Source organism: Lithobates pipiens, unplaced genomic scaffold, assembly GCF_037356315.1.
Source record: "Lithobates pipiens isolate NorthernLeopardFrog02 unplaced genomic scaffold, aLitPip1_a1.2 Scaffold_8, whole genome shotgun sequence".
Taxonomy (NCBI): domain Eukaryota; kingdom Metazoa; phylum Chordata; class Amphibia; order Anura; family Ranidae; genus Lithobates; species Lithobates pipiens.
The window spans coordinates 143,411,323-143,429,462 of record NW_027507903.1 but is presented as its reverse complement, the minus strand read 5'-3'; the positions used below and the strand labels follow the sequence as shown (position 1 = coordinate 143,429,462).

General features: G+C 39.3%; 1 protein-coding gene across 1 annotated transcript in view; it reads left to right on the top strand.

The window, feature by feature from the left end:
- The window catches only part of PLXNA4 (plexin A4), a 946,574-nt gene that overhangs the window by 743,728 nt on the left and 184,706 nt on the right, over positions 1-18,140 (top strand). Inside the window, exons 10-11 of the mRNA XM_077468718.1 lie at positions 5,922-6,122; positions 17,980-18,076. Of these exons, the coding sequence (XP_077324844.1) occupies positions 5,922-6,122; positions 17,980-18,076 (298 nt within the window). The remainder of the gene's footprint in view (positions 1-5,921; positions 6,123-17,979; positions 18,077-18,140) is intronic.

The following is an 18,140-nucleotide window of genomic DNA, read 5'->3' as shown; positions in this document are numbered from 1 at the left end:
CCCTCTCTCTAGGCTCACGTTACTCCCTTCCTCAACCTGTGAACCAACATCGGAGCCTTCAAATTGCTGTGCATCCTCCAGCAGCTTATAACCGACACTGTGGTTGAATAATTCTGGGGAATCCTCCGTGCATGATGGTGGGGCTACGAAAGAAGTGACTGTGGACAAGAACGCTGTTTTGGCAGCTGCATTGGAAGGAAAAAACTCTGAGCCTGGGTGACAGAGGATGAGGAGAATGAGGACGGCTTCGTCATCCACTCCACCAACTGTTCTGCATGTTGTGGCTCAATAACATGGCCAGCAACAGCAAAAAAGGACAAGCGTGCCCCACGGCCACCTGCAGAGGATGCACCATGTCCACGACCACCACTGCTGACTGTAGACACAGAGGCTGCTTTCCCTCTTTTAGTGGCCTGTGAGTGTCTGCCTCTCCTTGGTGGCCTTTTGGACATGATGTATTTTTAGTTTTGCAACACCACACTACACTGTATTAGATACTGTGTACACCGCTTGCCCTCTATTAGAAACGGTACAGCGGCTACATTGTATTGTACACTGGGTACACCACCATAAGTATAGTAGAAACTATACACACTGTATTAGATACTGTGTACACCGCCTGCACTGTATTAGAAACTTTACAATGGCTGCACTGTATTAGATACTGTGTACACCACCAGAAGTGTAGTAGAAACTGTACACACTGTATTAGATACTGTGTACATTGCCTGCACTGTATTAGAAACTGTACAACGGCTGCACTGTATTGTATGCTGTGTACACCTCCAGACGTAAAGTAGAAACTGTACACACTGTATTAGATACTGTGTACACTTCCTGCACTGTATTAGAAACTGTACAATGGCTGCACTGTATTGTATACTGTGTACACCACCAGAAGGGTAGTAGAAACTGTACACACTGTATTAGATACTGTGTACATTGTCTGCACTGTATTAGCAACTAGACATGTGCGATTAGTTTCGTACGAATCTCAAATTCGTACGAATTTCCCTAAATTCGTAACGTTCGGGAGGATCCGAAATACGAATTGCCATGTGTCTGAATTTTGTACGAAATACAAACTTTTGTTTACGAATACCCAGGAGGAAGTCAGCACAGGGATGGTGGGAGCCCCTCATCTAATGAAAATTTGTATTTCGGATAGGAAATTCTTCAACGGAATTTCGGATAAAAGCCAAACTTCCATCAGCATCGACTGTCATATTGAGGTATATTTTTGCCTTTAAATTCATCGTAAAGAACGTTCGTACAAGGTAACGAACCTAGCGACAATTTGTATTTCGGAATTTTCCGTAATGGAACAGAACGAAACAAATTTATTGACGGCGCCCAGGTCTATTAGCAACTGTGCAATGGCTGCACTTTATTGTATACTGTGTACACCACCAGAAGTGTAGTAGAAACTGTACACACTGTATTAGATACTGTGTACACTGCCTGAAGTGTATTAGAAACTGTACACACTGTATTAGGTACTGTGTACACTGCCTGCACTGTATAAAAAAAAAAACACCTGAATATATAGGAAAAAATAGACAATTGAAGCTGTCTTTCTATCTCAAAATTATTATCTAAAAGTTTGTAAATGTTACATATTTTTTCCAAAAACCTTCCTGCCTGGTGCAACAATCTTTTAGACAACAGAACCTGCTTTGATGGTGCCAGTTTTACATATCAGCAACCTATTAGAAGAGAATGTCTGTGTGGCAACAGGCTGCCAGTAAATCAACTCAAATAGCAGGTTGTAATTTCTCTTTAACCATGCCTTTTATTTGCCCCTATACCTGATATTCCTACTGCATGCCAAAGATTACTAAACACTTTTCAATTCAATGGGTAATAGCCTATAATTGGAGTTCCCCGTCTTCTCCCTGGTCTCAAGTCTTAGCCATGATGGAAATAATCAAACTCTCTGAAGGTATAAATCAGACTCTATGGGGTTGATTTACTAAAGGCAATGAGTGCACTTTGCAAAGTGAAGTTTCACTCTGCAAGTGCAGTTGCTCCAGAGCTTAGTAAATGAGGCAAGGCTTCACTTTACAAAGAATACCCAATCATGTGCAAGGAGAATAAAACAACAGCATTTTTACTTGCACATGATTGGGTGATTAAAGTCAGCAGAGCTTCTGCTCATTTACTAAGCTCTTGAGCAACTGCTCTGGCAGAGTGCAACTGCAAAGTGCTCAGTCTAGTTGCCTTTAGTAAATCAACCTCTATATGACAAAATGCATACATATCGCAAAAAAAAATTGATTATTGAGATATACTGCAGTTATCTCTACATTATATTGTATACTGAGACATTATATATGTTTGAAATACCATTTTGTTTTTCCAACTTGTAAACTTCGAATCTTTCAGTATTATATTACATGTACTAACTTTTCAGGTGTTCGTATATTTTTGTCACCTGTGATTTTGTGTCCTGGTTATCCTAGCCTGGAATAAAGAATACAGTATTACACGGTTTTCCCCTTCATTTACCATGCAGATTGCATTTGTTCTCCATGACTGTTATACAGTGATTGTTCTCACTGTTGACCTTCCAAAAAAAAAATCTTTGGAAAGAAAAGAAAAGAATGGCTGGTGCCTTAAAACCCATTCATAATTTACATTGTAAAAATCAGACTTCTTCTGTAAATTCATCTGTTTATATAGAAAAAAAGTCATCAACATAAGTAGCTTAATATTTCACTATTAACCTCACTGTGAGGCCCATTATGTGAATATCTGGAATATATTGCTTCACTATAGTGATTGATGTACTGTAAATGCAGAAACTTCCAAAGAAACACATGTTTTAACATAATTTAAGGAGTATTCTGACATTTGCTATACACTTTTTTTGTGGTTAATCTCATAATGCTATATAGAGTCCTTAGCTTTAGCTCTCAAAAACATTATGGCACTGTGTTTAAGGTGATTTACCTTTTTTGGAGGGTTTTTAAGTTTTTGCCTGTCAAACCTTCTGGTAGCTAAACGACAGCTTTAAAATGTACATATTGTTGTGATTAGAAAACAGCTTTGTATTAATTTATCAAGTGAAATCAGGATGGATGAATCAAGATATAAATGTGGTTTGCTACAGAGATTACCACGCACTGAACTCTAAACTCTAAAGAAAATAATTATAGATAATATACAAATAATGCAAGCAGAATCTAATTTCCAGTGCACAAACTCATATTGGACTTTCCAGGTACAATTGCATTAATGAATTCTGAAGTTCTATATAAAGAACTGTTAGTTGTTGCTATCCTTTAGAACCTCACATTTGGCTCCGCTTATAAACAAAAATATCTAAAATCTGTAGAAAAAAAGATGTTTATAATATCTCTAGAACAAAAGCAGGTAGGAATCTTCATCAAATTTAGCTAAAATAATTTCAGCATACTACCTTGTATATGTGGTAAACTGTTTTTTCCTTTATTAATAGCTTGGTTTTTCACTTTGAGGAAACCTAGTTAGATTTTAGTATGAAAATGAAAATAAAATATTAATTCTAAATTAGGTCTATGCTGAATTCATCTGATTATCACTTTTCCATTATTGTGTCGCAGTGCTAGCTTATTTTAAACCTGTTCTGCTGCAATATCACATTTCATTTAAACAGTTTAATTATATCCTGTATAGGTAAGAGAGGGCTACATGGTCCAGTTAGATGTGTGACAATTTTATAATTGTTGCATTTAGAGACCCAATTATCTTCTCAGTTTGCTGGGCATAATTGTTTTCCATGCCAAACTGAGCATATATTCACAAATCTGCAAACACTAAAATGAAAAAAGCGATGAGGATTTTCAAGTCAAAGTTCAGATGTGCTGCAGTTCACTTTGTATGGTGTATTCACAAAACATGTAAAACATAAGAAGGAGATATAATGGTCACGCTTAAAGTGGAACTTAAGGCGCATATCTAAATGCATAAATTAAACACATATGCTGTAGTATTTTGAAATATTCTCCTTCACACTTCTTGATCAGCAGTGGCTAGAACTTTAAAGTGGACATTCCATCTGGGTATGTCTAAATTGTAATGCAGGCAATAAAAAATATGTTATCACCTCATAATTAAAAAATATATACTTATTAGTCAATGTAGTCCACTGAAGTTTTCCTCACATGCCGTGTACCCACGGTCAGATTTTCTGACGGAAAATGTTTGATGGGAGCTTTTTGTTAGAAATTCTGACCGCGTGTAGGCTCCATCGTTGGAATTTCCGACACACAAAATTTGAGATCTGGATCTCAAATCTTCCGACAACAAAATCTATTGTTGGAAATTCCAATCGTGTGTACACAATTCCGCCACACAAAGTTCTACGCATGTGCGGAATCAAGCAGAAGAGCCGCACTGGCTATTGAACTTCAATGCTCTCAGCTTGTCGTACATCACCGCGTTCTTGGCGTTTAGAACTTCCAACAACATTGTGTGACCATGTGTATGCAAGACAAGTTTGAGCCAACATCCGTCAGGAAAAAATCCCATAGATTTTGTTGTCGGAATGTCCGATCGTGTGTGCGCGGCATAAGTCGGAATTTTCCCCTAGCTTCTCTGCTGCTATGATGCCATTTTGGATCCAACAAAAACTGGAAGTCAAATGTTACTTCCTAATTTTCTCAGCTTGGCAAAAAGCTAGAAACACAGAAGTGGGCAGGTGAAGAAATAAAAATAAATAATTTACAATATAAGTTATTTAGTAAAGCTGAGGTGAAATTAAGGCAAATGTGATAAGGCAAAGCTATGGTGAAAGGTCCGCTTTAAAGCGATTCTAAAGGTAAAAGGTTTTTTTTTTTTTTTTTTACCTAATGCATACTCTGCATTAAGGTAAAAAACCTTTTAGAAGTAGCTACCCCCCCCCCTCCCCAAATACTCACCAGAGCCCGATCTCAGTCCAGCACTGTGCACGTTTGCAGCAGCTCTTCTCCCCTCTGTCACAGGTTTGGCATGTAAATTAGGGAGCACACAAGGTAAATTGACCCTTTTTGGTAGGCTATTACTCTGGTGGCTGCTTATATACATTATTGATGCATCAGATGTTCGATTATTTGTTATTGGGATATACCAGCTTAGGAAGATAATATTTATTTACACGATTCGTGTACAGTTTTTATCATCAGTGGACACTCCCAAAAAGCTGTTCCCTGGTAAACCTGTCCAGTTTTGAAATTGTGGTTCTGTATCAACTACAGCTAATGTTACCATCAATTTACTTTTATAGCCAGGAGGTTGCTTCTTTTATTCAACTCATGGGAAAATATTACACTTAATAGTCCTTCCCCCGTTTACATCCAAAAAGGTCAACTGCACACCTTGTTCCATGGTGTTTGTGCTTTTGCGTGCAAACGCATCATTGTTCATTACACAATGGCTGACATGCATTGATGGCTGGGCTGTTAATAACCATATGCAGTGTATTGATCTTGTACAAACATTGTACAAACATATAGAATGTTCTAATTTTTTCACATCCAGTGTTATTGTGTTTTTGAGGAGTGGTTTACACAGCTTATATATTTTATGTATTATGCAGACTTTATATGATATATATTTGTCAATACTATATGATATGTCTTTTTATATTTTCAGTATATGGGGATAATCCAGCTCTCTAGGAATACATACATTACATGCTTTAGTGTTGTTTTATATGAGTTAATAAAATAAACAATTGCTGGGCTATATCTTGATTTGTGTATATTTATATATTATCTATGTAATGGATATTACAGGTTTTTTTGAGTTGGAAAAATATAGGTGAATTTGAGGTAGTCTTTGTACTAATATAATTCTTATGAAGTTATGTTGTAAATTTTGCATTTTAAATATTAGTATTTTAAATATGTGCAGCATGTATTTGAATATATTTTAATGTTATGTTTATTTTCCTTATACAGGAATGCCCTCAGCTTCTACATACCGAAAAGATCCTGATTCCAGTTGATGTTGTCAAACCTATCACATTAAAGGCAAAGAATTTACCCCAGCCCCAATCAGGTCAAAAGGGCTATGAGTGCATCCTGAATATCCAGGGCAATGAGCAAAGAGTGCCAGCTCTAAGGTTCAACAGCTCCAGTGTTCAGTGCCAAAACACTTCTGTAAGTGTACACTACTGTAACAGAACTCTTAATTCTGTTTGCATCAATAGAGAGGCTTCCGTAGATGGCAGAAATCTAAATGCATGCTACATGTTTTTTTGTGGATCCAGTGTCTGCCCATTTGGCTACCAAAGTTATGAAAATGTCTGATACTTACTGTGATGTCATAGGTCAGATCATTTGATCATTTGAATATGTTCATAAACTCTTGCACACAATGCTTGGAGAATAAAGAGTACTTTACTGTATAGAGAGCAGCATTTATTTTGCCAAGGTAAAAAGCTGCCTTTAGTATGAAAGATTTCAGTAAAATAAGCTGAGATTCTGCCATTTTAGATATCGAAAAAAATTGAGAAAGTATGATCATCAGATCTCTTGTTGACCTTTATTTAATTTTCTGTTCTGATTTCAAATGTCAGCTGAAGGCTATTTTCTCCACTGTGTAATCACTTCTTCATTGTGCTACACATGGCAAAGTGCAAAATAATTGTATAAGAAGTAAATGTGTAATTAGATGTAACACAAGAAATGTGGAGAGATCATGGTACCCTGGGAGAGACAGAGAAAATCAGTCTTCTTTTACTTGCATTTCAGTTTGGTTTGTTTATCTGACTTCAGAGTGTGAATGGATAATAAGAAAAACAAGGGAAATTTGATAAAAGAAGACTGTTGTGCTTCAAGACGCACCCTTATAATATTAATGTGACAACCATAGATATTGTATGATTTTGTTGATTATATCAGTCATTCACAGGGCATAATGGGACAATACACTGCAGCCATTTCATGTGTAATATAAATAATAGGAGCAGTCTAAAGTCTTTGATAATTATCTTTATTACATCAGTGGAGTCATAGGCAGTCTTTGCTTAGAAAAGCTAAACCGTAATAGAAAATCCCTGGTTACACAAAACTTTTTTTTTTTTTTTTTTTTTTACCTTACAACAAGGAGCATAAGGCCGCGTACACACAGGCGGACTGTTCGCCCAACTAAGTTCGTCAGACAATCCGACAAACAGTCTGTTCAAAATTTGCATGAACGGACTTGACCACACACGATGAGCAGACAGTCCACTGAAAGCGTGCGCGATGACGTGAACGGCACGTACGACGGGACGAGAAATTCGACGTCCAATACACTGCAATGCAACCTTCGCCGTGTAAATCCTTTCTGAGCATGCGCCAAACTTAGTCTGTCGAACTAGCCTACACACGAGCGGACTGTCCGCTGAAACCAAGTTTGGACGGACTGTCTTACGGAAATTCCGTAAGACTTTGTTCGTCAGACTGTCCGCTAAAACAGTCCGCTGAAGCCCACACACGAGCGGATTGTCCGCTGAAACACTGTTCAGCGGACTAAGTTGGGCGAACAGTCCGCCCGTGTGTACGCGGCCTTAGGTGGCATTATGGATACATGCAAATGTAAATGTCATATAAGTTTGCTGCTAATAGAAAATAGAAAATATTAAAGCCACCAGGTATAGTTGTAAATAGTGGCTGGATTTCATGAAAGTGATTTAAAGTTCAAAATCTAGGATATAGGTATGTTTCCTGAAAATGTTTTTGACGACTGCTTTGATTTGAGTTGTCCGACAGTGCAACATGCAACAGTTTCAGACAAAATCCGGTTGTCGGAATCTCCGACCGTGTCTATAAGGGCTTAGAGTCTGACATAGGATGAATTCATGAACAGTCAAAATGTGGTCCATACTTGTGTTCAGATGATCCTTGACCTCATCCTTAATGGAGTTATATGTGAGATGCATCTTATATGTGTCAGACCAGTATTTAATAGACATGTACACACTGAAATATTTAATTTCGGAATTTTTTTTTCATTCGAAAAATAAATTTATTTAGTTACTCCTGAAATTCTTTTTTATTTATTTTGTTTCGTTAAAAAATGCATTGATCCGAAAATCGAAAATAATTAAGGTTGAATCTGTCATTGAAGGCTTATGGTGTCTGTCGAATGTTCTAAGGAGATTCGATGGAGCAGCTAAACTGTACAATGCAGCAATCATAAATTTCCGGTCAAATGTTCCACCTACAAGCTATAGTAGAATTCTAATGCTGTATGACACTAGTAATAATTATATTTATTAATTATTATTACTAGTCAACCAACATTAGAATTCTTCTATAACCTATGGGCGGAGCATTTGACCATAAATGTCCACTCGCAGTGACTGACTGATTCGTCGAGTCTTCATGTCAAATCTTTTCTCTCTATGTCAAATAATCTTGGACTAATAGAGTTAGGTAAGGCACATTCAACCTTGTTTACTATTGTTTCTATAATGTCGAATCTTTTCTCTCTATGTAGAATAATCTTGGACTAATAGAGCTAAGGTTAGGCATATTTGACCACAGGTTCGATGGACACAGATAGCTATTGTCTGCATTATGTTGAATCTCCTCTCTATATCGAACTGTTGTCACAACAAGGACAAAAGTAAAGCATTTGTATATGTCAGATCTTTTGGTTTTCAGATTCTGCGCGTTCGTTATTGTTTGTTAAAACGATAACGAAAATACCCGAAATTCGGACGAAAATGCATTTGGATGAAAACGAATGCACATGTCTAGTATTTAACTCCCAGGCTAGACAGGGCAGTGCTACGCTAGTTTAATACCCTCTATATGACCTATTTAATCAGGTATATAACATTCTTCTAACTATCTCTCTGCCTTTCTCAATACACATAGTTGAGCTCAATTAGAATAGTTTGTCTATATGTCAGGTGAGGTCATTAGAAAGGCATGAGCTGGAGTAAATTGTTCTGTTCCTATTGGAGTCAGTTGCTCTAGACATTGAGGGTTATTTACGAAAGGCAAATCCACTTTGCACTACAAATGCAAACTACAAGTGCAAAGTGCACTTGAAATTGCACTGAAAGTGCACTTGAAAGTGCAGTCGCTGTAAATCTGAGTTGTAGATCTAAAATGATTTTATCATCCAATCATGTGCAAGCCAAAATGCTGTTTTGTTATTTTCCTTGCATGTTCTCCTCGGATCTACAGTGGCTGCACTTCCAAGTGCACTTTCAGTGCAATTTCAAGTGCACTTTGCACTTGTAGTTTGCACTTGTAGTGCAAAGTGAATTTGCTTTTAGTAAATAACCCTCATTCTCTCACTTTATCCTGATTATATTCAATATTGTTTAAACTGATGTCTTTGTTAGGATTAACACATATAGCATATTAAACAGAAAGAAAACTATTTGTAGGACATCAAATTGCTAATTTTGGGCATAATCTAGGGTGGCCGCAGTTTAAGATACAGAGTGGAGATATTCTTATGCCCCGTACACACAATCGGATTTCCAACAGCAAATGTTGGATGTGAGCTTGATGGCGGAAAGTCCGATCGTGTGTATGCTCCATCAAACATTTGTTGTTGGACTTTCCACCAACAAATGTTGGCTAGCAGGCTCTCAAATTTTCCACCAACAAATGTGTGTTGTCAGACTTTCCGATCCTGTGTACACAAGTCCATTGGACAAAAGTACACACATGCTTGTATGAATATATCAAGTATGAGCTGGAAGTGCTCGGTCTTGTAAAACTAGCATTCGTAATGGAGATATCACGTACGTCTTGTATGACACTACATTCGTAATTGTTGGCCAACATTGTGTGACTGTGTGTATGCAAGACAAGTTGGAGCCAACATCCTTTGAACAAAAATCACGGTTTTGTTGTCGGAAAGTCCGATCGTGTGCACGGGGCATTAAAGTGTCATGATAGGCAAGTGACCCACCACAAGCTAAAAGGGTACAATGTCTTTGCTATTATTCTGAAAAATCCTAACAATTAAGTTACACAAGGCACTGTTCTTTACTGTTAGACATCTAGCCTTGTGCAAAATTTTTGATAATTGGATTTCATGTGTATTAGAGCTACACGTTTAAATGTAACAGGATTATTACTAAGTCAAATAAGAACTCTTAGCTGGTAAATTTAGGTGTACAAACTTTGTCTGTTGCATAAACTCTTTTGTGCTGCACAAAATCATACAAAGAACACCTGAGTATTAATGAGGAATTGCAGCTGTCACATTATTGCAGTGGAAATGGTCTTATCAACTGTTGCCCCTCTGGGCCCATAAGAAACATTCGGGGTGGCCTGGGATAAAAGTCTCAAGAACCTTGTCTGTTTTACATACAAAACAAGCAAGACTGTTCTGAACATTATGAGCTGATTTACTTTTAATTCCTTCCAGCCCAGATTTAGTACAATATGTTACAAAGATATGATAGTGCAACATACGGCCTGAAGGAATAAATATCTTGCCCTTTATCTCCCAGTGGTATGTATTCAGGTCCTTAGGTAGATTTTTAGTTTGGATTCCACCCAAATTCAACCTGTGTGCTGTTTTCTCTATACTGAATTATCTCCTGGAGGTTCTGCCTGAACATCTTGAACAGCTGTACCTCCTGAAAAGTGCCTTTTGTTACATGAATAATTTGCTAATATAAAGAGGCAGCTGGCGGCAGATTCCCTGTGTTAGCCTCAGTGAGCATTAAAGACAAGAATTCAGACTGTGAGCAGGTTACGTATGGCTCCCTTCTAAAACAACATAGCCAGGCAGTCACTGCACACTTTTTTTCAACTCACAGTATTTGTGCAATAAATAGTACTAGCTATAGCAACATATTTTTAAATCATTATTTCAGTTTTCTCTGTTGTCCAGCTTAAAGCTCAAGTTCGGTCTACTTATACTTTCCCTTTCCTCCCTCCATCATTAGCATAGTAATGATTTTTTTTACCCCCTGGGGGGGGGGGGGGGATTACATAAACTGGAAAACAGAATCTGGTGCAATGGTGAACAGTAACGAATCAGATTCTAGGTTTTATTGTCAAAGCTTAATTGAACAAGCTGAAGTTAGAAGCTGATTGGTTACTATACACAGCTGCAACAGATTATGTGTGCTCCAGTTTTATTAAATCCTGCCTACTGAGCCTTTGTGTCTATCTATGCAATGCAGGCAGATTATGGAAGGTGGGAGGGTTGTTAGGGCGCTGTACATGATTTCCTGTAAGCATAAGAGAATCCTTCCTCAGTACTCATATCAAGAGTCCTCAGCCCTGATGCGCGCAGTGGGCAGACTCATGGGGAGAGTTGCACAAATATCAAATTCATTTGATGTACAGTTTTCAGTCTGGAGGAGTTTTATATTACTAAACAGACTGGAATTGCATGCAGATTACCCCAGTAACCTTGCATGAGAGCCTCAAAGAACTTGAATCCAATGAATCCAATGAATGGAATGGGCGAGCCAGGGACAATCATGTTGGGGAGGAAATGGTCAGATTATGCTGGACGCCTTCCAGCCAGGAAGTAAGGTGGGCTTTATCTGACTTACTACAGCTTCTAACGCTCACTGTGAGAACCTCATACTGTTGAATGAAATCCAAGTCAGCAATTTCAGTACAAGACAGTAGACTGTACAACTGTGCAAGGGTAAAGGAAAGGCTGGGGTTCACAGCTAAAAGATTTAGCAAACTTTGGTATGAATTTGATCTAAAGCTGATACCAAAATTTTGAATGGAAATATAATATAGCAGTATGTATTAACCCGAAAAGACTATTAGTTTTAAAACAAAGAACAATCATATTAGCACAGGACTAGTGTCTCACTGCTAAGTACATAGAGGTCTGTACATGTATGAATACGAGCAATGTGCAAAATCTATTACAATCAATCAGCAATAATGTTTTATTTCTCTTTACTATCCTAAGATTCAGACTACTAAATTATGATTGGGTGCTGTTAATAGCTATATTAAACACCACTGGAAAAAAAGACAAAAAAGTGAGCAATGTACAGACTTCCGTAATAGACAGTTACTGGTCATTCACTACAGGATAAATGATTTAAAATGGAATGGGGCAATTCATTATAAACTAAAGGACAATTACTTCTTATGCAGCCTACATAGCCTTAAGGGCTTTGGTGTACAGTATCTCACCTTAATATGGACCTAAAGACAGAAACTTCAGTCCACAATACCCGTAGGTCAGAGGAAGACAATCAGCAACTCTGCTTCTCTCAGGAGAGCTCTTCAGGTGGCAGATAAGTATTTTCCTGCTGATTTTCGGATATCTTAAAATCAGGCAGAAATAAAGTTCGTTTTTGGAGTTAGATCCACTTTAATTAGAAATCAGTGTTTCCAATACAAAGAAACCTTATTGTTGACTGAATATTCTAAGTTATTGCACAGCATCCCGTTTTGTTCCATGCCTTTAATTAGGTCCATGAGTAGAGGTTAGAAGACTTACTGCATTATTTAGTCAGGTTTAATTTAGCTCAGAACTGGACAGAATTAGTTACTTGCTGTGCTACTTTTCCAGTGTATTTCAAGTTCCAAATATGATATTATTTTGTGTCATTCTCCCTTATGTGCCATTCTGGAGCATCCTTTTGACATTTTACAAAGGAGCTTTAAATAGCCTGTGTGTGTCTGTTGGGTTGAAATGTTCACTTTCTTCAGGGCAGATATGGCTTCATGGCTTTGCAATGACTGAACTAAACAACACAGCAGCAGATAATGGCAGCCCTCCAGCAAGACTGGTGTGCGCTTTCCTTGTCATTAGGCGAACATGAGTTTCTCTTGTTCCCATGTAGGCCAGCAATTGTATTAGGTATAATTTATTTTTAAAGGCTTTCACTCTAAAGCCAATATTTTCCAAATTTATCTACCAGGCGAGTATTATGCCCTTAAAACAAAAAAGCAGGCAGGGGAGAAAAACACATTTATTAAATTATTCCCCTAGATATTATTCTCATCATTTATGCTTTAGGTTTAGCATGTTGTCTTTAGAGTAGCAGCCAGATAATCTTTCGAAAAGTAAACACCAGTTCTCAGGCTATACCGAGTCTCAAATTCACCAATGGCAGGCTCTTCTGGTACACATCCTGTATGATTCATAAGCATCAAATTGTTCACAGATTTACAGAGTGAGCTTTATGCAATATTTAGGGTATGTCTAATACCAAGACCCCTTTCACACTGCCAGTGTTTTTCAGGCGCTACAGCGCTAAAAATAGTGGCTGAAAAAAGTGGCTCCTTTCACACCAGTGTAAAAAGCCTGAGGGCTATCACACTGGAGCATTCTGCTGGCAGGGCATCAGAAAAAGTCCTGCCAGCAGTGTCTTTGGAGAGGTGAAGGAGCAGTGAACTCACCACTCCTCCGCTGCTGCTCCCCATTAAAATCAATGGGGCAATGCTGCGATACCGCTGGCAAAATGCAGCTCCGGCGACATATTGCGGGTGGATTTAACCCCTTTTCGGCCGCTGGCGGGGGTAAAACCACCCCGCTAGCGGGTGAATAGCGCCGCTAAAACTACAGTAAAGCGGCGCTAAGAATAGTGCCGCTTTTCTGCCAATGCCTGGGGCAGCTCGGTGTGAAAGCCCTCTAAGGTACTACAGAAAGTCTAGAAGGGGAGACAGCATTGTTCCCTTGTGGAAGTGACAATCTTGTCTCTGGGTTGCAGGGTGTATGGTTCACACTGTGTATTCCTTCACATTGTCAAGTTTACTGAGATTTAAAACCTAACTCCAGGTTTACCTTCACTTTAAATAGGTTGTTTCGAACCAAGCTCACCCAAACAAACTACTTCCTCTTCTAATTGCTGTGACTGCTGTTAATGATGTATAAACTACATCAGCTACAGCAGGGAAAATAATTATTTGATCCCCTGCAGATTTTGTAAGTTTGCCCACTTACAAAGACATGAAGGGTCTATAATTTTTATCATAGATGTATTTTAAATGATAGAGACAAAATACCAACCAAAAATCCAGAAAAAACACGATACAAATGTTATAAATTGAGTTGCAGTTCAGTGAGTTAAAGTGGAGGTCCACCCTAAAGTGGACCTTCCACTCATTGCAATCCTCCCCCCCTCCGGCGCCACAATTGGCACCTTTCAGGGGGGAGGGGGGTGCAGGTACCTGTACAGTAAAGGTATCTGCACCCACTTCCGGCATAGCTATCTGCGGAAAGGGGCGTAGATTACGCCCCTTTCCGAAAGTCCCCCGCTGCCTGCTGGGAAACACACGGATCCCAGAGGCAGCGGGACCATCCTTATTGCACAGCGCGACTCGCGCATGCGCAGTAGGGAACCGGGAAATGAAGCCGAAAGGCTCCACTTCCTGATTCCCATAACTAAGATGGTGGAGGCAGCACCCGAGAGACGATCGAGAGATCGGCTTCGGGTGCCGACATCGTGGGCGTGCTGGGCGGGTAAGTGTCCTTATTTTAAAAGTCAGCAGCTGCAGTATTTGTAGCTGCTGGCTTTTAAAATAAGTATTTGATCACCTACCAACCAATAATAATTCTGGTTCCCACAGACTGGCTACAGTATGTGCTCATGTGGTACACAGATTAGTACCTGTCAATTTAAGAAGGTGCTCCTAATGATAACTTGAGGTATAAAAGACACCTGTCCACAGAATCTCTTTCTTCCATTTGGACCTCACTATCATGGGCAGGGGACAACTTTTGGAGTGATTATTCGCAAATGGAAGAAATACAAAATAACCATCAATCCCCATTTGGTCTCATGGGCTAAGGATGATTATGAGAAAAGTGAGGGATCAACCCAGAACTACACAGAGGAGCTTGTGAATGATATCAAGGCAGTTGGGACCACAATCACCAAACAAAAAAAACATTGGTAACAAACTATGACGCCATGGATTGAAAAACTGCAGCGCCTGCAAGGTTCCCCTCCTGAAGCAGGCACATGCACAGTCCAGTGTGAAGTTTGCCAGTGAACATATAAATGATTCAGAGAAGGATTGGGAGAAAGTGCTGTGATCAGATGAGACCAACATTAAACTTTTTTGGCATTAACTTGCTGACTATGACCCTAAGAACACCATCCCTGCAATCAAGCACAGGTGTGGGGTTGTTTCTCAGCTGAAATTACAGGCTTATTTTTCCACTTTGAGGGGGCCAATGGATGGGGCCATGCATTGTAAAATCTTGGATGAGAACTTTCTGCCCTCAGCCAGAACACTGAAGATGGTTTATTGATGGGTTTTCCAACATTACAATGACTCAAAATATACTGCCAAGGCAACAAAGAGTGGCTCAAGGAGAAGCACATTAAGGTCATGGAGTGGGCTAGCCAGTCTCCAGACCTTATCCTAAAGAACATTTATGGAGGGAGCTGAAACTTCGAGTTGCCAAATGACAGTCAAGAAACCTTAAGGATTTAGAGAAGATCTGTAAAGAAGAGTGGACCAAAATCAGTCCTGAGATGTGTGCAAACTTGGTCACAACTACAAGAAACATCTTACATTTGTGCTTGTCAGTGAGGGTTTCTCCACAAGTGCTAAGTCATGTTTTGCTCGGGGATCACATGCTTATTTTACTCACTGAATTGAAACTCAAATTATAAATTAGTAGCCTGTTTTTTTCTGGATTTTTGGTTGATATTCTTTCTCTGTTATTTAAAAAAACTATGATAAAAATGATAGACCCTTCATTTCTTAGTAAGTAGGCTAACTTACAAAATCTGCAGTGGATCAAATAATTATTTTCCCCACAGTATATACAGTTTGCGACACTAAGTTCTGGCAGTGGTACAGAGGCTCCCTGCCTGCTGCCAGATCAAAATCGAGTCTGAGTGGTGAGAAGCCATTTATAGGGAACCTTGTAATATTATCAAAGAATATGACTTCCTCTGATTGGCTGAGGTGGAGGTTCTGACATCATCTGTCCACTTCTCTATCTCAGCCAATTAAAACAAGCCTTGTATTCACTGATAACAATACAAGTCTTCCTGTGAATGGCTGAGCAATGATCTGCCTAATATGATTGTGTGCCTGCAGCAGACAGGAAGTTCCCTAGCGCTGCTAGAACACAGTGGCATATACAGTACTGTGTTAATACCAGGGCTTTTTTTTCTCAGAGAATAGGTTCAGGAACTCAACCATGTCTGCCAAACTCACGTACCTGCCAAATGGCATCAAATAGTAGCTCTTCCCTCTGCATACAACCCCCTCCCTCCACTTCCCTCACCCCCCCCCCCCCCCAAAAGCTCCACCATCTGTCATATATCTTACCTTTTTTTCAATATTAAGCTGAAACACTTATCTGGCTGTAGTACCTCCCAGCATACTATACTATACCACAGTCACTTGCAAGGGAGATTATGCAGTGGGAGCATCAACAACTGGTCACCAGGGAAAAAATGGAGAACACAGAGGTTGCAGCCTACCACGCACCCTCTCCTGCCCATGACTGAACTGAACCCTGGGCATCTGTTCTGTATTTCCCTTGTCCCCTTCCGGCACTCAGTGGGATCTGCACAGGAGATCTGACCTGTGGGAGCTACTGAGAGATAAGATATCACTTGTAAATGCAGAAGCTGGACTTCAGTGTTACCAATGGGGTGCAGCTTTATATAGAAACAAATCAACTCAAAGCTTAAAGCGGAGGTCCGCCCAAAAACAAAAACAAATTAAAAACCATCAGCTACACATACTGCAGCTGCTGGCTTTTAATAATAGGACACTTACCTGTCCTGGAGTCCAGTGACGTCAGCACCGCAGCTGATGTTTCCATCAGCTGTCGGGTGCTGCCGCCGCCATTGTGATGAAAGGGTACCCAGCAGTGTAGCCTTTTGGCTTCACACCAGGAACCTTACTGCGCATTCGCGAGGCCCTCTCCTCTCTCCCACGGGCTCGGTGACATGAGAAGGAGGAGGGAGCCCCAGCCGTGACATCAATAGCCGCCGCTGAGGCTCACGGAAATGGGAAAGGATACCTGTCAAAGAAAGGTATCCTGTCCCCCTCCCCTCTGAAAGGTGCCAATTGTGGCACTGAAGAGGGGAGGAATCAGATAAGTGGAAGTTCAACTTTTGGGTGGAACTCCGCTTTAACTGAACAAGCTGAAGTTAGAAGCTGATTGTCTACTGTGTTAAGCAGCACCAGATTTTGCACTCCCAAGTTTTAGTTAATCAACCCCCTGTGTAATAAACTACATTTCCTTCCAAAGTGTGATTTTTAGTCCTAACTTTCACAGCTGCATCTAGAAAAATAAAAAATTACATGGAGAAATGTTTAAAGTGACCCTTGTACCACAAGGTTACAAGTGTAAAAGATGGGAATAGACAATTACTAGTCATTCACTACAGGATAAATGATTATAATTCATTATAAATTAAAGGTGTACTGAAAGGTTGCAGCTTCTCTGCTCCCCAATCACTTCAAGCATTCTATAGTTCTGGGTGTGTAGAATATCTGCTACCCCTCCATGTACTGTGGTTTCTCCCAATGGCCATTGGGAAGCAGTAATGCAATGACTTTTTAATACACAAGCCATCAGAAAGATAACTATATGAACACTTCTTTTACAAGTGAATTATGTTGTTTAGGTGACCCTGTGGTGATAGGGTCACTTTATGTGTAGAGTTAATATCTCAGACACTATAAATTCTTATTGACTTTGGTGACAAAGGGCATCTCTTGCTTATGGGATATACAGTATATCAGTGGTGTGTCCTTTGTAAATAAGTAATATTGGAATATGAAGTGAAATTGGAATACAGTGAAATCTATTGTAGAGAATTTCACAAATCTGATTTGTTTTATTGAATGTTTAGTATGCTCTGTGTCATTTTCAAATATTTGCTTTATTGTTTGCTCGCGTAAATTGTGCAATTTAGGCCAAAATATCAGTCTTCACGCCATGTGCAAGAAAGTTGGCACATCTGGCCAAAAGAGACATTCATATTAATCATCACTCTTATAAAACATTAAAAAAAAAACTTTTATGAAAAATGAAATACTTCTCAAGAACCTCTCAATTCTAAATAGTCTTGTCTTTCCTCTTAAGTATAACTATGAAGGGATGGAGATTGACAGCCTCCCGGTGGAACTGACTGTGGTATGGAACGGGGATTTCAGCATTGACAATCCAGCTCTGAACAAAGGTAAAGTGGAACTTCGACTTGGGCTACAAAACAGTTTCCATGGCAACATCATTTATCTATTGCT